General features: G+C 58.6%; 2 protein-coding genes across 7 annotated transcripts in view; one reads left to right on the top strand and one right to left on the bottom strand.

Annotated features, from left to right (window-relative positions):
• Positions 1-1279: 1279 nt before the first annotated feature.
• STMN3 (stathmin 3) lies at positions 1280-10167 on the bottom strand. The gene is made up of 5 exons (XM_049869025.1): positions 10071-10167; positions 4394-4489; positions 3989-4164; positions 2607-2798; positions 1280-1622 (listed from the first exon to the last, which is right to left on the bottom strand). Exons 1-5 carry the CDS (start codon positions 10087-10089, stop codon positions 1563-1565), a joined length of 543 nt encoding a protein of 180 aa, XP_049724982.1. The 5' UTR covers positions 10090-10167; the 3' UTR covers positions 1280-1562.
• Positions 10168-15586: 5419 nt separating this feature from the next.
• Positions 15587-20214, top strand: part of RTEL1 (regulator of telomere elongation helicase 1) — a 30979-nt gene continuing 26351 nt past the window's right edge. For 5 of the 6 annotated variants that reach the window (XM_049868856.1, XM_049868854.1, XM_049868855.1 and 2 more), the window contains exons 1-6: positions 15587-15694; positions 16415-16672; positions 17688-17880; positions 18196-18289; positions 18935-19016; positions 19189-19249. In XM_049868856.1, the coding sequence (XP_049724813.1) occupies positions 16571-16672; positions 17688-17880; positions 18196-18289; positions 18935-19016; positions 19189-19249 (532 nt within the window). In that variant the 5' untranslated portion in view covers positions 15587-15694; positions 16415-16570. The other variant, XM_049868852.1, reaches the window with a different exon arrangement.

The raw sequence follows: 20214 nt of genomic DNA, 5'->3' as shown, positions 1-20214 counted from the left end.
GAGAACGATGTGGCAGTCTGCTTCCATAGAGATTTACAGCCTTGGAAACCCTATGGGGTCTCTATGAGTTGGAATGGAATCAACGGCAATGGGTGGGTTTCACTGTGGGGATGAGATGGGTATGCAGGACACTAGGCTTCTGTTGTGAGTGGCAGCCCCGCCAGAAGACCTACTATCCTTGCTTCTGTTTCTGAGTTCCACAAAAGCCTACTCCTGGACGTCATTCCGTTTAGTCCCACTGCAGGGCGTCAGGATCAACCCTGCCCCTGGTGGGTGGAAGCCAGGGCCCTGGGGCTATAGCCAGCAGGTTTCTGGGCCGTGGGCTCTGGGTCACGTGAGAACTTGTAGCTGGTCCTCCTCACGCTTTAAACCAATTAGATGTTCCACAGGGGCCCTGCCCCAGCCGCCAGCTGTGGAGCAGGCCCACCATGGGGAAGGGGACAATGTTGCAATAGCACAAAGAACACCCCAAGTCCAGCCAGGTGATGATCCTCAAAGGCCAGCACCGAGGGAGCAGAAGGACACAGTCCAGGGGTTCTTGGCAGAAAAGGCCTGGAGCCAGGTCTTGTGCCTCCATTCCCTGCTGGAGGAGTGTGCAGCCTGGGAAATCAGGACAGACCCCGGGCAGCTGGTCCCCGGGGGTGCAGCTCTGTCCTTGACTCCCTGAGGAGGACTTCAGGCTGCCAGTCACACACCTGGCCACATCTGCCCAGAATGGGGGGAGGAGCAGAGCACCCAAAGGACAGTGGGCCTCAGGAGGGTGCTGGGAGTCCTGGAGGGAGTCGAGGCTACCTCGGTCCAGGGGCACTTTGGAGGTGGACGCACTTCTGAGTGAGTGGGGCTGAGAAGGTGTCGCTGCTACCCACAACTCTCTAAGCCGAAGTGGCCTGCACTGAGTCCTTGGCAGGGAATGCCCACGGCCCTGCACACAGGTGGGACACATCCTGTGCCTTCCCCATTCCAGCCCCTGTTGCATGACTGCAGGCTCCCAGGGTGCCCACCCTGGGGTAGGTGGTCTGAGGACTCCTGGGTCTCTGCACCACTTCCCTGTTATAGACCACATTAAATGGCGCCCCACCCCTCATCCCACCAATTCTGAAAGGCTTTGCCACAGGGAACCCCGGGGACCAGCCCTAGTGCTGCCCAGTATCTTCACCTGCCCCATGTGCTGTGCCCCTTCCCCACATGAAGGCACCGTTGTCTGCCTCCCAGACTGGCTCCTGTGACCAAGGTGTTGACCCTGACAAACTAACATAAGGATCCACATCTCAATGCCACCACTAGTTGGATTTATTATGGTCAAATCCACATCCACTAAGGGGCCGCCTGGCCTGGTGCCCAAACTGAGGAACCAAGTCCTCCACCCTGGGGCTCCTCCAGGGAGAGCCTGTGGTCAGCGAACAAGGACTGGACAGCTAAGACTGCAGGGAGAGAAGCATGGACCTGGGAGCAGAGAGGATCAGGAACAGAAGGCGCATCTAGACAAGGTGGAACAAAACAACCAGAACCGGACTGTGTTCTTGTCTTGGCTCAGGACTCAGGTGCCAGGTGTAGAAAGGCCTTCAGCCAGACATCTCCTCCCGCTGCTCCTTGTTCCTGCGCACCTCAGCGGCGTGCAGCTCCTGTGGACATTACATGAGGATGATGACGGTGGGCAATCCTGCCAACCCCAGGCCGCTCAGATACCAGCTTCCAGGACTTGACCTAGGAGGACACCTTAGCAACCAAAGCTGAGGAGCGGCGGGCAGGGGGAGGCCTGGGTCATGGCCCCAAAAGGACAGCCAGCTTCGGATTTAGTGGTGGTGTTAGGTGCTGTCGAGTCGGTTCTGACTCATAATGACCCATGCACAACAGAACGAAACACTGCCGGTCCTGCGCCATCCTTACAATCCTTGTTATGCTTAGTAGGGAGGCAGAAGTGGTGGCCTTAGGGTGGGGGTGGCCCTCAGGCACCACTGGGGTTCTGCAAATGCCGCAGAAATTTCCTCACGGGTGCAGGCTGCCGAACTCCCTGGGGGTAACCTGGCCCCAGCCATATTCCGGAGTGGACTGAGGGGCAGCAAATGCTGCAGAGGAGGGAAGCCAGGGCTGGACCCTGGGTGGGGAGGCTGACTTGGGATCCTGTTCTTTTCTCTCCAGACATCGGAATCTACCTGCCTCACCCTGGCTGGCCCTGCAGTGGGACAGTGAGGAGTTAAAGGATGGGTGAGACTCTTGGGGTCTAAAGCAACTCCTCCCCCTCTTGTCTTGTACCGGGAGGAGCTTCAGATAACTATCCTATTTGTGAGTGTCGTGGGCACCAACTGTGGGCCGCCTCGTGGTCACACTGAGCGAAGCCTTCCCCAGGCCCTGCCAGAACTCGGCCCATACAGCCAAGCTTCACTTCCAGCACCACACCAAGCCCCAACCCCAAGCTCCCCCTTGCTTTAGCTCTGCCCACACACCAAGCTTAGCTCCGTCCTGCCCCGAGCTTCATCCCGCCCCGATCTCCATCCCTGGCATCCACACCGGGCTCCACCCCTGCACTCCTAGCCCCGCCCTAAGCTCCGCCCCAGGTCCTGTCCCCGCCAGAGCTCTGTCCCGTTCTCGAACCCCTCCCCGCGCACCTTTTCACGCAGCCGCTCGCGCAGCGCCGCCAGGTGCGCCTCGCGGATCTCCTTGCTGAGCTCCATCTTGTAGTTGAGCTTCTCCTCTGCCAGGCGGCTGAAGTTGTTGTTTTCCTCCAGTGCCTTGTGCAGTACCTCGCGCTCATGCTCACGCCGCTCTGCCAGCTGCTTCAGCACCTGCGCTTCCTGCGTCTGCTCTCGGACCAGCGGGGCAGGGCGTTAGGCTGTCGCACCTACCAGGCACCCCTCCCGCCTCCCAGAACCTGCAGGCGGCAAATCCCCGACACACCTCCACCTGCTGTCTCCACCAGCCCAGATCCTCCGTGGGTGCCTTGGCCCCCAGGCGCTGCCCCGGGAACAACCCTCAATCGTCCAGGCCTGGGCTGGGACGGGTGGGAATGGAGGGGAATCCCACTTCTGCCGCTCCCTGCTCTGCCCCCCTCTGCTCCCCGCTTAAACTCACGCTTCATGGTACCTGCCCAGTGCACCTGGTCCTGCTGCCCTGGCCTCCACCTGTGTCCACCAGACCCAAGTCCTTAAGGAGGTTGTCCTGCCGTCACCGAAGGTAACTACCTCCTCTTGGTCTGCCAGGGACTTGCCAGGCTTGGCGCTGAAAGTTCCACTGCTGGGGTCCCTGCAGTCCCAGCAAACTTGGCCTGTGCTCATGCTTTCCACCTGTCCTTGGCCCTGTAGTGCTCCCCCTCTCCCTAGGCAGGCATCCCTGCAGGAGCCGGCCTGCTTCTCTTGGCTCCAAAATCTGTGGGCCCTCTCCTCCTACATGCATGTTGAGTACAGAGTAGGTGCTCAATGCACCAGGTCTGAGTTCCCAATTAGGCCAGCTCGGCGCTGCAGGGGTCCCTGGGGAGGAAAGGAAGGGAGTCAAGCAAGAGTGGGCCTGTAGGTGCCACACTGTCCGGGCCTGGTAACCCCAGGAAGAGAGTAGAGAGACAGGATCCCAGGAGTCATTAGGCCCAGTTGTGGCCTCCACCCATGTGCCCATCCCTGCTGGTTAACGCTGCAAGGTCTGGGTCCTGTGAACTGGACAAAGCCATTCTCCCTGCCTGAATGGGCAAGGGCCCACTTGTGCACTGGGATGAACCACCAAATGCCCGTCCCTCTCTGTGTTTTAGCCTCTCCTGGGGCTACCAACTGACCCCTCCCCACTACAGCCAAGGGTGGGCCCCAGAACGGTGCCTGGTCCCATCTCCCTCTACTGCCTGCTACCTTGGGGTGCTTCCTCCTCCCTGTCTTGTTCTTATCTTTTGGGAGGGGAGGTCCAAAGATTCATGAGTGCCTCCCCAGCACAGGCATCTGTACCTCTCCACCCTCGTCTGCACCCTCCACGCCCCCTGCTCACACCCCAGTGGGGAGGGATTCCCCACCTTCCTCCGCTCCTCAGCCGCCTCCAGCCGCTTCTGCAGCTCCTCCAGAGAGACATCCTTCTTCTTGGGGGGAGAGGAGAGCATGGGGCTCTCTGGGGATAGGTCGGAGGGGGACTTGAGGATGACCTCGAAACTCTGGCCAGAGGCCCGCTTGTCCAGCTGCTTCACCTCCATGTCTGCAGGGGAAACCAGATGGCTGCTCCCACAGGCACCAGGCCAGCTTACACAGGGGTCCCCGGGTCTGGGGCTCAGGACCTGCACCCTTCCCCCAGACACCTCCCTCTCCAGCAGACATCCCGGCCAGAGGGCGTCATTTGGCATGGGAGGTGGGGGGCCAAGACAGGGTAGGGGGCACGCACTGGCCGAGGCAGGGGCCACAGTCCTGGCCAGCACAGGGACACTCACCCCCATACTGGTAGATGGTGTTGGGATGCGGCTGTGAGTAGAAGCAGGAGCAGATGAGCGACAGCACAGACAGCTCCTTCATCTTCTCCTTGTAGGCTGTGGGCAGGCCAGAGGCCAGCATCAGGCCAGCATCCAGCCCCACGCCTCCAGGGCCCCACCTCCTCTCTGGCTGGACTGGTCTGATCAACCCGTTCTGCAGCTCTGCTTCTGGGGGGACTCTCTGTGCAACCTTTATCTTGTTCTTCTGTGTGTATCTGAGTCTCTCTGACTTTCCCTCCATCTCTCTCGCTCTCCTCTAACTTGCTTGCCACCCACCCTGACTGCCTGTCTTCCCTGGGTCTGTCGCCTGTGTGTTCTTCCCTGTGCTGTTTCTGTGTACTTCTCTCTCTGCCTCTGTCTCTGACTGTGATCTCTCTGTGTTTCTGACTGTCTCTTTGCTTCTCTGTCTCTTCCTCTACATCCCTCAATCTCTGACTCTGTGTCTCTGTCTCTCCATGTCCCTGACTCCAACTCTCGCTCTCGCTCTCCCTCTCCCCTTTCTCTGTCTTGGCATCTGTCCATCTCATCTTTGTACGTTGCTGTGTATTCCTTTGCTTCTTTCTGTCTGTGTTCACCCCTTTGTGTCTTTCTAACCCTATCTCTGTCTCTTTATATCTTTCTGTGCCTTGGGTATGTCTCTTTGGCTCTCTCTGGCTCTTTACATTTCTCTTTCTCTCTGTGTATCTCTCTGTGTGTGACTCTTTTACCTCACTCTGCCTTTCCATGCGTGTCCCCTCTCCCTCTGATTGGCAGACACTCACAAGCACAGGCAGACAGGAGTGACCCAGGACACTGAGGGCTCGCGCAGCCTCTGTGGACAGCCCTTCTGAGAAATAAGACTTAGGCCCTCTTGCCCCCCCCCCACACCGAGTTGATCCTAATGGCCATTCTGCCACCTCTCAATAAAGCCGGGCACTTGTCAGATGCCCACTTGTCCCCCAGGCATTTATGGGGCTTTCTGCAGACACCCCCAAGGCCAGAGAGCAGAGCTGTTCATTCAGCACCACTGCTGCCCTCTGGCCCTCAGAGCACATGCTACCAGCAACCATGGTCACCCACAACGGAAAAGGAGGCAAGCCTGGCCCCCATGACCCTGAGCCCTGCCAGGGGAGGGGAAGACACCCACACTCAAAATCAAAATGATTTAGCACTTTTTCATGGTGAGCAAGATCCCAAAGCAGACACTTTGTCTGGTTCATGTATCCCCAGCTGTGAGCCTGACTCTGACATCCTGCTTACCAGAGCCGGCACAGGAGCTGGGATCAGGCATAGTCATCCCAGGGGGCCTGTGTCCTTTCCACCACACCTGCATGCCCCAGAGGTGAAGGTGTGGAGGGGGAGCAAGAAGGGTCTGGGCTGCAGTAGAACAGGCCCAGGTCCCAGGAGAGGCCAGGAAGGAAGGGACTGGGCCCTCCTGCCTCGGTACTGCCAGCGCCTTCCCCACAGCCGACACCACCCCCAGCTCGGACCTCTCAAGCCATCCTTCCTAATCACACATCAAGACCCCCAGTGGGTTCACCTTACAGGCCAGGAGCCTGGGCCTGACAGTGGTGCAAAGCATCAACTTTTCACAGGAAAGACTCTGTAGACTCCTTATGAGGGAGAGCCAGTTTGCAGACAAAGATTAGGGGGTCCCCTTCCGGTCACTGTCACCTTAGCATGGGGGAGGCAGGTAGGAGCACCTGCACGGTCAGGGGAGAAGGGGTGGTGGGCAGGTGACGGGGTCGGTGCTATCAAGCTCATGGCTCTGCCCAGGGGACAAGTATCCCTGGGGCAGGGGGACTATGTCTTACAGCTGCAAATTGGGGCAGGAGTCAGCCTTCCCTGTCGGGTTTCTCACAGGCTGATGGACTGTGAGGAGCTTCCCCCCGCAGAAGACCACTACTCAAGAAGCCAAGGGGCAGTGGCACCCCCCCAGGAAGGATTTTGAATGAGACCCTGCTCCAACATCTGGTTGCAGGAGAGGAAGCTGGGGTAGGGTGGGCCCGCAGGTGGGGAGTGGGCAAACCTAGGAGAGGGTGGGCAACGGGGGGCCTCACATGCAGACTGTCTGAGTGGGCCAGGCCCCAAATAGCAAGCAGGAGGCTACAGGGACCTGTATGCTTGGAGTTGGGGACAGGGGTCTTAAAGGTCATGCCCTGCCCTTGGTAGCAGAGAGGACAAGGCCAAGCCCAGACCTTCCTGGGCCACCTTGCCCAGGCACAGCGTTAGCCAGGGAAGTCCTCAGAGCCTCAGGCACCCCTCCCCTGCCACCTCGCCCCTCCTCTCTGTCCCCATGGACCTTTCAAAGCAGCACAGGCCCCAGGGCTCTCCTCCGCCCTCCTCTTCACTGACTCCAGGAATCTGCTGAAAACAAATCTCTGCTGTCGGCTGGCTGCCTTCATCTCTCTTCCTTTTGGTGTTAAATATGCAAAACCACAGCAAGCCTTCGGGTGATTAGGTGCTACGGACGCAGGTGTCGGAAAGGTAGGCCTGAATCAGCCACCACAGCAGGAAGGGCTCACATGGGTGGGCGCATCACTTCCATTTTCCCAACTGACCCTCAGGACCAGCCAGTGAAGGCAGTTGCCTTTGTCACTTTGTTCCTACAGGAGGAAAATGAGGCCCAGAGAGGGCGAGGGGCCCACCCAGCATCACACAGCATGCCAGGATGGAGCCAGGTCATGGGGCGGAGTGTCCAGATCTGAGAGGGTGGGGGTTCCAGAGATGCCCACTCACCCCCTGGAAGGGCCTGGAGGCTACTGCTGATCATCCCCACTGGAAGGCCCCTCCCTCACTAGTCAGAGCTGCCTGGGACAGTGCCAGGAGCCCAGCATGGCAGAACAAACAGTACCGGCCTTCCTCTGGGTAGGAAGGATTGAAAATGTGGCCGAAGGACAATCGCGGGCACAAACCAGGCATCACTACTGCTGGGTGCTGGGGCCAGGTCCTTCCCCAAAAGAGCTCCCGTAACCCTAAGAGCAACATCTAGGGGCACTGCTACTATCATCCCACCCAGATGGGAAAGTGGAGGCCCTGAGGGTTAACATGCGCCAGGCCACACAGCCGGACAGAGATCAGACTAACATGTGCGAAGCCACACAGCTACACAGAGGTCAGATTCAGAATCAAACAGGAGCAGAACCAGGGACAAGAGTCCACTCAGGAAGAACTCCAAGAGAGCCCAGATCTTCCTGAGGATGTCGCAAAAATGAAGCTCATTGCAATAGATGCTGCCGAGAATGGTGTAGGAAGACCGTTCAGTATACGAAGGAAAGGCAGCTAGATCGAGTTCACAATGATGAGAAATCACAGCAGATGATGGTTGTGGAAAACAAAATGAACCCCGCAGAGCAAGGTTAGTAGACGGTTGACCATGGGATGGGGAGCCTTTTCCGACCAGGCGTCTTGTCATGAAGAAACAGTCCCGGGGTCACGCAAGTTGACTGGCCACAGTTACTCTCATTACTCTCATGTAGCTGCCATTGTCTGCAACTTCTGTGGGTGGGAGAGGCTCAAGGTGGGCAGAGGCTCGGACACGAGCCAGCTGGACCTGTCAGACAGCATGGATGGTCAGGTAGCCATGATGTAGCCAAGGGTCAGTCCCCCAGCGGGGCCCACGTGGCACCGTGGCCATCCGAGTGGCAGTGGCTGTCAGTGGGGCCCACGTGGCACCGTGGCCATCCGAGTGGCAGTGGCTGTCGGCGGGGCCCACGTGGCACCGTGGCCATCCGAGTGGCAGTGGCTGTCGGCGGGGCCCACGTGGCACCGTGGCCATCCGAGTGGCAGTGGCTATCGGCGGGGCCCACGTGGCACCGTGGCCATCCGAGTGGCTGTCGACGGCGCCCCACGTGGCTCCGTGGCCATCCGAGTGGCAGTGGCTGTCGGCGGGGCCCCACGTGGCTCCGTGGCCATCTGAGTGGCAGTGGCTGTCGGCAGGGCCCACGTGGCTCCGTGGCCATCCGAGTGGCAGTGGCTGTGCTGACAAACCAGCAGGCTGCACTTGTGATTCCCTTTCTGCTCCCAGAGACAGCTACTAGCTTGGATTTTGTTTGGCAACCACTTTTATGTTAAAAGAAAAGAAGAAAAACCACGTGTACCACCACCTGTGGATACTTGGATACCCACAAAATTCTGGGACCGAATGGGTCAGCAGTGCCCAAAGAGGTGAAGAGAAGAGGACTGGGCATCAGGGAAACCTGGAGTTGAGAGAGCCGCTGGCCCTTCTGGCCACAGAAGGTGGGCATGGCCAAGTTGCCTCACCCCCTAAATTTTCCTGGCACCTCCAGAGGGCGGGAATGATGCCTACTGAGAAAGGTTCCCCTGAAGGGGGTTATAAAGCAGAACGCTCTTATGCTTATGGAAACCCTGGTGGCATAGTGGTTAAGTGCTACAGCTGCTAACCAAAGGGTCAGCAGTTCGAATCTGCCAGGTGCTCCTTGGAAACTCTATGGGGCAGTTCTACTCTGTCCTATAGGGTCACTGTGAGTGGGAACCGACTTGACAGCACTGGGTTTGTTTTTTTGGTATTATGTTTATTCACCCATCCCCTGCCCAAGGGCCTCTGCCTAGGCAGCTCACAGGCCTACATGGTCTCAGAAAGGGCAGAGCCGCTGGGCTGCAGGTCTCATTCTGCTGGGAACTCACAGAGTGGGAGCCTGTCCCAATATCCCTGGGGTCAACAAGAGGGCGAGATAGATGAAGCCCTGAAGGACAAAACCCCCAAACAGGGTGGGCAGTGGCCTGTGACAATATGGTCAGCAACCCCTTCTGGACAGGTGGCAGGGCCTGACTGGGGGTGGGGCCTAGCAGGGCCACATGGGTGGGCGGAGCTCCCTCAGCAACAAAGCAATTACTTCGGTGGGACCCTGAGACCGGGCCCCAGGGCGGAGGAAGGCTGTTCCTGACTGCAGGGCCTCCAGCCTTGCCTTAGCCTGAACACAAAGATGACGCTGGTCTTGGGGTGGCTGGACAGGGCAGCGCGTTCCCCGGGGAAAGCGAATCCCGCGTCCTCGAGCCTGAGTCCCGGGGTAGGTGAGGGTCCGCAGTGGCGGGGGCGGGGCAGACACGGCGTGATGGGTGGGGCGGGGTGGCCCGCAGTCTGGGGGGCTGGAACTGCAGCACCCTTGCCCCACCCAAACCCCGGAGGCGCAGAGGGCCGTGGCCGTCACGCCGGCGTCGCAGAGGGTGGTCCCCGGGGTCCGCGGCGAAGCGACGCCAGGCGCGGGCACGGCCTCGCTAGAGAGGGTTAGTCCGCCCTCAGCCCGCCTGCAGCGCCCCCCCCCCGCCCTCAGTCCACTGCGCTCCCCACCCCCCCGGGCGCAGGGCCGCAGCTGTCCCGCAAAGGTACGGTGCCCTCAGGGTCTGCGATCCCTGGCGCTCAAGGGACCCTGCCCATACCCTACAGACGCGCTACCCACGTCCTTGGAGCCCCTCTGCGGCAGTCGCACTCAGCGACCCCCGCGGCGTTCCTCCGAGCGCGGCCCCTGCCCTCCTGCCCCGCGCCGCAGTCCCCACCCTGGGCGCCACGACCCTCTGCCCTGACCCCAGGCTCCTCTTCGCTGCTGTGCCTGGGGTTCAGGACAACAAAGCCGCGGGCGACCAGCCCTGCGCCGGGCGAGGAGGACCTGGCCCGCGCAAACCCTCCCCGGGCACCTACCGGACACGGTGCTGGCCATGGTGCTGCGGGCGGGTGGTGGCTTCGGAGGCTTGGAGCCGCGCGGCTGGAGCTGCAGTGGCGGATGCTGCAGTGGGAGAAGGGCGGGAGGGAGAGGAGGCGGCGTCGCGACGCGGCAGGGGCTGCAGCCGTCAGAGGGACGGAGGGGGGAGGAGGGAGAGGAAAGGAGGCGGAGAGAGGCCAGCACGCTGAGAGCCCAGGAAGAGACACAGGGCGCTGGACTCCAAACCCCTGGAACCCAGACGCGGGGGGTGGGGGGTGGGGAGAGTCACGACCACGGACCCCCACCCCCCTAGCTTGGCTTCCTGGGGTTTGGGGGATGGTGGTGATGAGCCCCCATTCCCTGGGGTCTTGGGGGCAATGCTGCGTGCTGCTGTGGGCTGAGAAGAAAGTCTGAGGTGGAGGAGTTTTGGGTGGGGGCCATCTGGATGGGCACCAGGAGGGGGCTCTGCTCTGGGCCAGGGAAGATGTGCAGATGTTGCTGTGGCAGAGAATACAGGCGTGGAGGCTATAAGGGCTCTGGGTCAAGGTCTTTGAAGTGAGACCGACAGACGTGGGTTCAAACCTCAGCTCTACAGCTCACAGTTCTACAGCTCACTCGCTGTGCAACCGGCTAGGTCTCCGTTTCCAGGGTGCAAGAGAAGACATTGGTGCTAGTCCCCAGCTGCAGATGAGCAACTGGCCGGGGCTGAGCACGTGCCTCCCCGGGGGCAGAGGGGCAGCTCATCCAGCCCTCTCTTCTCTCCTGGGGAGACCCTCTGGGCTCAAAAAGTCCAGGCCAGAGGCGCTGGCCCTTTCCAGCAGTGACTGTCTCACCATGCTCTCAGGGATGGGAAGCCAGACAGTTGGAGCATTATTCTGTTTTAGAGATGGAGCCACCAAGGCAAAGAGGGGAAGTGCCAGCACTACAGCAATGAATAGGGCCAAGAATAAAACTCCAGGACCCTCGGGGGGCTTACAGAGGGTGAGACGGGCTCAGAAAGGTAGAGTAGCAGGGAGGGACAAGAGATGAGGCCAGATAGTCCCAGCAGGGTGTATCAGGAGCACACTGTGGTTGCTGAGTTCTAAGGTGGCTCCTGAGCCCTACACACCTGGTGTACACACCTGCACAATCCTGGGACTATGAATCCGATGGATCTGACGCCCGTGGTGAGGCTACATTATGTGGCACAGTGGGCCTCAAGATGGGGAGAGTCTCTCTGGCTGTTGTAGAAGGGAAGTTAGAGAGATCCAATGAGAGGAAGGGCCTGTGCTATTGAGATGGTGGGGGCCACATGGCAGCCCCCCCCCAGAGGAGCCCCAGGAGCTGACAGCAAGACAATGGGACCTCAATCCTACACCCACAAGGAAATGGATTCTGTCATCCACAAGTATGAGCAAGGACGTGGATTCTTCCCCAGAGGCTCTGGATGAGAACTCAGCCTGCCCACACATTGATTTTCAGCCTGTGAGTGATGCTGAGGAAGTGCCCAGCCATTTGCACACCCCGACCTGCTGTGAGCTCATATGTGGGTATTGTTTCAAGCTGCTAAGTTTGTGGTAATTTGTTACACAGCATAGAAAACTCACACACGCACGCACACACAGACACAGGTGTGGGCTGCTGCTGCACCCCCAACCTCGCCCATAGGAGCTGAGCCAGGGTGCAAATGGAGGAGAAGCACACAAATCTGCTCTCGAGAGCACTGTTGACTGTAGTAGGAGCAGCCATGTCTTCCTCGAGGGGCTGTCAGTCCCTGCAGCAAAGATAGGGACTGTCTATTTCTGCAGATTCACTCCAGCTCCAGCTTCTGGCATCGAGAGGCATAACCCCTCTCCCCACACATCCGGAATCTTCTTGGGGGGGATGGGGTGGGTGTGCATAAAATAAAAATACTATTTTTTTTCTACAGGTTTAATTAAGGGGCAGTGTTGCCTCAGAGTCACTGTAAAAATGGCACGGGGGCAGAGTCTGACCTCTTCTCTCTTCACAAGGAGCAAAGAGCATCAAGGACAGTCAAGATCAACATGCCTCCTCTCTCTGCCATCTTTACCAATTCTGACACCTCCTGCCCCAGCATGGCATTCCCTACTTCTGTGCTAGGTTAGATAGTTCATTGAAACGGCCACATAGAACTCACAGACAATAAATACTCAGGATCGCAGGGTTTGTTCAGGAAGTGTAACAGTTACAATTCAGGTTTTAGAAATGCTCAAGATAGTTCTTCCATCAAGACAGTCACTTCCCAGCTGTCCTCACAGGCACGCCTCTCTCTGGCCCTCTGCCTCTGCCCCAAGGCGCTCAACTTTCTCACTCTCTGGGCCAGGGAGCCCACTGCTTAGTCTCTCCTGCCACTGTTTCTCTGCCACTGCTTCTCACCGTCTTCAGGGTTACAGCTCCCTGTCTCTTGGGTCCAGGAGCTTCTCAGCAAAGGGGTCCCAGGTCCAAATGACACTCTCTTCTCTCCTGGCTGTTCTTCCTCGGTGGTGGTGGAAATCTTTCCTGCCTCTAGGGTGGCTTATTTCAAGACCAGCAGAATGCCAAAACTGTCCAATCCCTTTGGTGGGCCACAATTACCCTATCACAGTCCCACCCAATCACTTGGGTGGGAGTTACAAGACCATAGCTAGAATGACCACACAAAAAAGTGATCATGGTGACTTTGAACATGTCCTCTCTGAGCCCTCTGCTTCCTCAACTGGACCTAGGAAGCAGCAGCACAGGGCAGCCCCCAGCATGGTGCCAGGCACAAGGAGGGCGCATGGGAGGGGCTTACTTGGTGGGAGTGCATGGTGGGGCCTGCTAAACATCTGCCTCACTATGGTGCCAGGTCTTGAAGCAGACTTACCCTCCCACCAAGGTCTACATGAGGCATCCTCTGAGCACCTGTGTCAAAGGTGTTTTCCACAAACTGACCCTTTGTAGGTCAGGCCTCCTGAAACTAACCTTAGCCCTGCCCAGGAGGCCCCTGCATCTCTGCAGGTCACTCAGTCACTCAACACTTGTTGAGCACCTGCCTGTGATCCCACCCACATGAGGGCCTGGCCACCTGGGGAGCTGCCACTCAGGTCTCCCAGAAGGGTTTTGGGAATTGGGGGACCAGGCTGCATTCTTTGACCCACTCAGGGTGTCTGCAGGACTCGTGTCTCGGGAAAATGAGGTAGGGAAGGTAGCTCCTCTCTCCTCCAGGAACTTCCTTGCTTCTCCTGCACTCGTCCCTAGCACCTTGAGACCACACTTGCCAACCTGTGCAAAAGTGCCTGTTTCTCACAGAACTTCCGCATGTAGGGACTACCTCAGGGTGAGGACTGTGCTGGCAGGGCTATGGCCCCAGTGCCTGGTACAGCGTGAATGTGTAAGTGAGTGGATACCCTTAGCAACAGAGTGACAACATCAAGGTCATAAGCACAGGTCAGGACATGGCCAGCAAGGTACCCCCCATACCCCTGTTCCCCCTCCTAGCTGGGCAAGGGCAGGAGTCTCATCCAGAGTCTAGGTTAGGGGCAATCCCCTCCCTCCAGTGCTGCCACGCTCACCTGGGGCAGGTGCAATGAAGCTGCAGGCTCTGGAGGCAGCCTCTGGGCTGGGTGGGGGTAAGGGTGGAGTCCCTGACAGGCCCAGGTCCAGGTGTGAGCTCACACAGTAGCAGGTACCGAGCCCAGCTCCCATCACATACCTTCAACTGCATAGTCACGTTTACCTTTCCTGATACACCCGTGGCACTGCTGTCCCCCTTGGATAGAGTGACAAGGCCCTGTGCTCATCTCTTCCCTCCACATCACAGGTTTCCTCTGATTTCCTCACACACTGGAGGGTCCATCACCCCCCTAGGGACACCTTCCTAGTGCCCACAGATGGTACCATGTCCAGACCCAGTGCAGTACCTTCCTGGTGGGCCTTCTTTGCTGCTGTGCACCGGGTCTGGGACAGGCAATCCTGCTCTAGACCAGGTCAGGCCCCGGTCTCCCTCCATTGTGCTCAACACAGTGTGTGACACATGGTGTGTGGGGGGTAACATCAGTCTGGCTGTCCTGGTGGGGTCCCATCTACCATGGGGGCCCCCACAAAGCCTGTGAGGGCAGATGCTCCACATATTGTTATTGATGGGAATCCCTGTGGCCCACCAGGTCAGCCTCAGTTTCCCTTGCCCACACCTCTCAGGCTTAGGTCAGGAAAATGGTGTTGGTGTGCTGCAATGCACAGGTGTTGTGTAGGCCAATTTATGGTCCCTGAGGTGTAGTGGAGCTGGCAGGCCTTCCCTATACCTGGGCAGCTCAGCATCGACTCAGGAGCTTGGGGCTCAGCGCTGGTCTCAGCCCAGGAGGTCCCAAGACTCTGGGTTGTGGCCTCCCCTTTCTTGGGCTTCTGGGTGGATAAAAACAGCTGCTCTCAGGAGAAGGAGGTACAGCAGCGGAAGGGTGAACTCCTGGCTCCACAACGCGCTAGTTGCTGGCTCTAGGCAGTCTACTGACTGCTCTGTGCTTCTCCTCACTGTAAAGTGCAGATAAAAGCGGAGCTTATCTCAGAGGTGGTGAAACCAGTGCCTGGTGTGCACTCAGTGAGTGTTGGCTGGGTGCCACTACCTTCTTCAAATTCCCTCTGAGATTCTGAGATATACACCCTGCAGTCCGTTTGCTGGGGCTGGCATGGGGTAGATGTGTTGCGAGCCAGAGGTGTCCCCAAGCGCATTCTTTCACACATCAGCACAGACACACATAGCTTAAAGGGGAAATCTGTGGAAGGTCTCAGGACCTAGCATAGCTCCCATCAGAGCTCTGAACCCATGGTTTCTGCTGGCCCTGGCCCTCACAGCAGACCCACAGAACTGTGCATCCCCTCTCCCCTGCGGGTCCCTCCTGGGAACTCAGAGGGGCCACCCTGACCAGTGGGTTCCAAAACCAAACCCAAACCCGTTGCCGTCGAGTCGATTCCGACTCATACCGACCCTATAGGACAGTGTAGAACTGCCCCATAGAGTTTCCAAGGAGCGCCTGGCGGATTTGAACTGCCGACCTTTAGGTTAGCAGCCATAGCACTTAACCACTATGTCACCAGGGTTTCCGACCAGTGGGTCGCTGATCAGAAAATCGGCTGGACGGGGACAGGGGCTGGTGAGGTGCTTGGGAGCCCAGTCAGGGGAACCAGGCAGCCATTTGTAGGTTTTAAGAAGGAGGGTGACTGGCTCAGACTTGAGCTTTGCAAAGATGTCTGTGGGTGTTGTGAGAAGAGGGGAGACCAGGGGAACCCATTAGGAGGCTTGAGCAGTTGACCCGCAACACGGTGCTCGATCTAGGTACGTGGTCGTGGGATGGTGGCCCTGCTGGGGGACGACATCGAGGGAGGAGACGTATGTGCTGTAATCCACAGGCGCTGTGCAGGCCAGCTACCCATGTCCGCCCACGCGCAAGGGAGGTGCTTCGGAATAGGTACGCACCGACCTGGACGAGGCTCGCAGCAGAGAGAAAAGCGGACACTTTGGCGTAGGGAGCGGTTCCCGCCGGGAGCGCCGCGCCGCGGACCGGAAGTAGGCCCGGAAGTGCATCGCTCCGTAGCGGCCCGCCTCAGCCCGCGAAGTCCGAAACGGCTGGTAACGGAGGCCCGGGTGGCGGCGCTTCGCCCGGAGTCGGTGCGTTCCTGGGACCCCCGATCCTGGAGCCTACCCGCGGGGACGCCGGACCTGGTTCTTTCAGCCAGGCAGCTTGTGGGCGGGTCGCGGTTTCCGAAACGCAGCTCCCAGCGGCCCCTCGCCGCCGCGGGCCGGCCGTTCGGCCGCAGTGAGCACCGGGACCGGTAGTCCCTGCGCTGGGCGCCGCCTTTCCATGTGGCCAGGGCCCCGGAAGGAGTGACTGTCACTCAGTGTGAGCGTCTGGTCTTCCCAGTTTTCAGACGGAACTGAGGTCTAGAGATATGGAGTGACTTGCCCAGGGTTGTAGAGATTTGAACCCAGCTCATAGCCACGCATGCTCTTTCGCTACACCTGGTTGTCCAGGTGGGGGGGTTGGGGAATGAGGGCCTGGGGGCTGGAGGCAGGAGGCTCTGACATTCCACGCTGCCCCCAGGGGCACTGCTGGGACCTCAGCCTCCAGCTCACTGCGGTAGAGCTTGTGTAACTGTGCCCTGCTCAGGCTCATGACTTCAGGAGCCTGGCTGCCTTTCCTAGGGTAGGATGGAGTTGTGTGGGTCAGAGAACAAGGCAGGGCAAACCCACTGAGTGTCTTCACCTGTCCGAGCTCCCTCTAACAGGCCTGCCTTCTGACCTTCAGGGGGAAGGACTTCCTGAAGTGACTGGTTAAGCAGCTTGTTGTTTTAGAAAGGCTGCTTACGAGCATCCATGTCTGTGCCACAGGGCTTCCAGTGGAGAGCAACATTCTGCGCCTCCTCCACCCCAGCATCGCCTGCCTGGAGTGGCTGAGACCTGAGATGTTTGTAGGAAGTTTTGTCTCTCAGACGTGAACAGCCTGCCTTTCAGCCCACCTGTGACCCCTCCTGAGGAACGGCCAGCATGCCCAAGGTCACCCTGAACGGTGTGACGGTGGATTTCCCATTCCAGCCATACAGATGCCAGCAGGAATACATGGCCAAGGTCCTGGAGTGTCTGCAAAAGGTAAAGCTGCAGGCCCTGAGGGGCTTGTGCATGGGGGAATGAGTCTGCATCCAGTCTGCCTCACAGGGGCCTATGTGCACCCACCTCCCAGGCATTCAGACCCTTCCTCTTATGCAAGGGGAGTGCTCTGGCCTGGGATGGGGTTGTAAATAGGGCTTATGTTTTAGTTGGGTTGGAGAGACAGTAAACAAGTAAATAGAAAGGGGATTTTGATGGTAACGGATACTCTGAAGGGAAAAGGAGGGGGTGGGTTGGGGCTTGGGCTTCCGAGAGGGGCATATTTGAGCTGAGGCCAAACAATGAGCAGGAGCCGCTGTGGAGACATCTGGAGGAAGGTTCCATGCAGAGAGGACAGCTGGTGCCTTGCCTTCATGTGGTTGGCCTTAAACCTCTTGGGGTGTGGAGGGAGGGGATGGGGGCAGTTGTGCTTCCTACAGTTTCTTAACGTGTCCTCTTATACCTGCTCGGTTCCCCAGCCCTGGGCTCTGCAGCTGTGGCTGATGGGCTCCTGTGGCCTGTGTTCACTCAGCCTCCTCCATCAAGGAGGCTGGAGCCCACGCCCGTGGCAGTCGGGGGGAGGGCACAGCTTTTGCATAATCTGTCTGGTGCCTCCCAGGCTTCCAGTTTGGGCTGTCCTCTGAGAGTTTGTATGTAGGCCATCCGGTTCCTTTCAGCTGGCACTGCTTAAAAACCTAAACCTGGAATTGAAGAACAATGTCCTGTTTTGAGACTTGGCACCTCATTATTCATCTCAGTATTTATTATCAGGCTGAAAAATAGTGGCACACTTGGGTAATGCTTTGCAAGTTGTTTGCTGACAAGGGCTGAATTAACTTACCCTCGATCCCATGGGGCTTTTCTACCTGATGTGGGTGGGCTATGCATCTGAGCAGAGTCAAAGTCTGAGCTACACGTCTTGTCACAGGGGCTCCTCTCAGGGTGGGATGTGTGACCTGCAGGCCCTCTTTGACCTGGACTCTTGCTTCCCTGAAACCCCTGTCCCATCCCTGCTCAGAAAGTGAATGGCATCCTGGAGAGCCCCACTGGCACAGGGAAGACACTTTGTCTCCTCTGCACCACACTGGCCTGGCGAGAACACCTTCGAGACACCATCTCTGCCCGCAAGATTGCTGAGCGGGCACAAGGGGAGCTGTTCCTCAACCAGTCCTTGTCATCCTGGGGGAGTGCCACTTCTGGAGACACCCCAGGTGACGCTCCTTTCTGGCGGTCTCTGGACTTAAGATGGGGATGGTGAAGGAAGGGGTCGCCCAGGGCAGGCTGAACCCACCTGGGTGTCAACAGCCCCTCTAGCAGAACACCTTGAGTTTCTTCCACCCTAATGGCATCGGAGGGCCAGTGCAGACACCCACCTGCCCCGTGTCTGTCAGCAGGTGTCTGCGTGTAAGCATCTCAGAAGTCAGTGGCCACCTGCATTTGGCAAACGCACCAGGGTGCTGTGTCAGGGTCATGAGGTTGCAGCGCTGACTGAGCACACTCTCTTGTGCGTTTTCACACCTTGGCAGCTTGCTACGTGGACATCCCAAAGATCATTTATGCCTCCAGGACCCACTCGCAGCTCACACAGGTCATTGGCGAGCTTCGGAACACCTCCTACCGGTGGGTCTGGTGACCAGTCACTCCTGTCTCTGAGCGATTGGGTGAATGACCCAACACGGTGTCTGCCACCTGTAGCAGTTGCTATACAAGGGGTAGACCTTGTCATTCCTAGGCCAGCCCCGTGGAGAGCAGTGGTCTGATGTGGTGCTAGGGGAGGGAGAGTGCAGTATCTCCCACTCACACCACTTGTGAGGAATCAGCTTTAGTTTTACAGACTGATCTTGGGTTCATGTCCTTACCTGGGTGTCCCGAGCTCCTTGTAGCCCTGCTGTGTCTACTGTGATGTGGGTCAGGCCTGGCCTCTGAACCCTCGGGGCACCTCCGGGGGGAGCTGTGGATGTAGTGGTGGGAAAAGGGCTGGCGCCCCGCCTGCCCTCCTGGTGATTGACTCTGAGGGCTGCGGTTCCTGGAGGAGGCCTGTCTCCTTGCCCACCCTGGCAGTGAGTTAGCAGCCACTGCAGCAGAGAAAGCCCTCTCTCTAGTCACACTACTCCTTCAGCTGCCCTGTCTGTAAAAGTTAAACTTCATGTGTACTGCTCGGGGTCCCCATGCAGCCCACACTGTGAGACCGTGCTGTGGAAGCCTGGCATCTGGCACTCCCAGGCAGCTCCCCTTCCGTTTCACCCCATGCTTCTCTCTCATCAGGCCCCGGATGTGTGTGCTGGGCTCCCGGGAGCAGCTGTGCATTCACCCTGAAGTGAAGAAGCAAGAGAGCAACCACATGCAGGTGGGCTTCAGGGCTGCCGTCCTTGTCCTCAAGGGGTTGCTCAGGCTCCTCCCATGCTGTCTGCTGGGCTGGGCTAGGGGTAAAGTGGGGAATGGGCTGACCTCCGCCTGCTGGGCTGCACTGCCCTTTCCTGGCCATGGCTTCCCCCAGTACTCGAGTCCTTCCCTTCCAGATCCATCTGTGCCGCAGGAAGGTGGCGAGCCGCTCCTGCCATTTCTACAACAACATAGAAGGTAAGAGGGCTCGTTGGGGCTACCCCTGCGGCCAGCACAGCAGCAGCTTGGGAGGTGGAGTGTGCGGCTTCCTGAGCCAAGGCTAGTGGCCTCACTGTCCTGCTGGGTCTTGCCCCTGGGGCTGCCAGTGGGCGCTGCTCAGCTCAGCTGGGTGGGCTGGGGCCGAGTGGCTGCCCGTCTGCTGAGTGGGGCACTAATGAGAGCATGTGCAGAGAGTTTCTGCCACAGGCCCAAAGCGGCCATCTTGGGAAAGGCCTCCGGGCAGGATGGCCCTCACTGGCACCTACGAACTTGGATTTCGGGAGCGTTCTCACATTCCCTGGTAAGAGTGGTGCACTGTGTCCAAGATGTGCAAACAAGGTGGTTGATATAAACTCCGCCTTCCTTCTGGAGTGGGATGTCAGTGTGTGCCAGGTCAAGGTGCCTGTGACCAGCCCCCAGTAGCAACTCTGGGTCTCTAACGAGCTTCCCAGTGGACAGCATGCCCCACGTGTTGTCACACTTGTTGCTGGGAGTTAAGCGCATCCGGTGGAACTCCATGGGTAGTGGACGCTGGAAGCTCGTGCCTGGTCTTCCCTTTGCTGATTGCAGTGCGTCCTTTCAATGTAGCCAGTGTACGCTGAGTCCTGTGAGTCCTGGCAAATCATCTAACCTGGGGTGGGGTGGTCTGGGGGCCCCAGGACAGGTTGCTGTGGTGCTGTGGGAGCAAGTCCAGAGTGATAGCACCCACCATGGGTTTGGCTCGGTGTGTGTAACCAGCTGCCTGTAGGGGCCCATCTTCCCTCTTCTTTGGTGCCGACCTTCTCCAGCTCAGCGTGGGGAGGTGCTCAGCGTGGGGCTGGCACAGGCCTGCATGGCTGTCCCAGGGTCTCCCACTGCCTGGCAGTGACAGCAGAGCTAGCCTTCTGTGATGTGGGCCTGAGGGGGTTCCGTGTCTGCGTCAGGGCCCTGTGTCTTGTGGGACT

The sequence above is a fragment of the Elephas maximus genome, chromosome 25 (assembly GCF_024166365.1).
Source record: "Elephas maximus indicus isolate mEleMax1 chromosome 25, mEleMax1 primary haplotype, whole genome shotgun sequence".
Taxonomy (NCBI): Eukaryota; Metazoa; Chordata; class Mammalia; order Proboscidea; family Elephantidae; genus Elephas; species Elephas maximus.
This window is presented reverse-complemented; position numbering and strand designations above follow the sequence as displayed.

Bases quoted from the DNA above. Each gene is read 5' to 3' on its own strand.
- STMN3 (XM_049869025.1), bottom strand. The intron at 2,799-3,988 runs GTGGGGAATCCC...GTCCGAGAGCAG, and splicing joins CGGCTGAGGAGCGGAGGAAG to ACGCAGGAAGCGCAGGTGCT. The intron at 1,623-2,606 runs GTGCGCGGGGAG...TAATGTCCACAG, and splicing joins GCGAGCGGCTGCGTGAAAAG to GAGCTGCACGCCGCTGAGGT.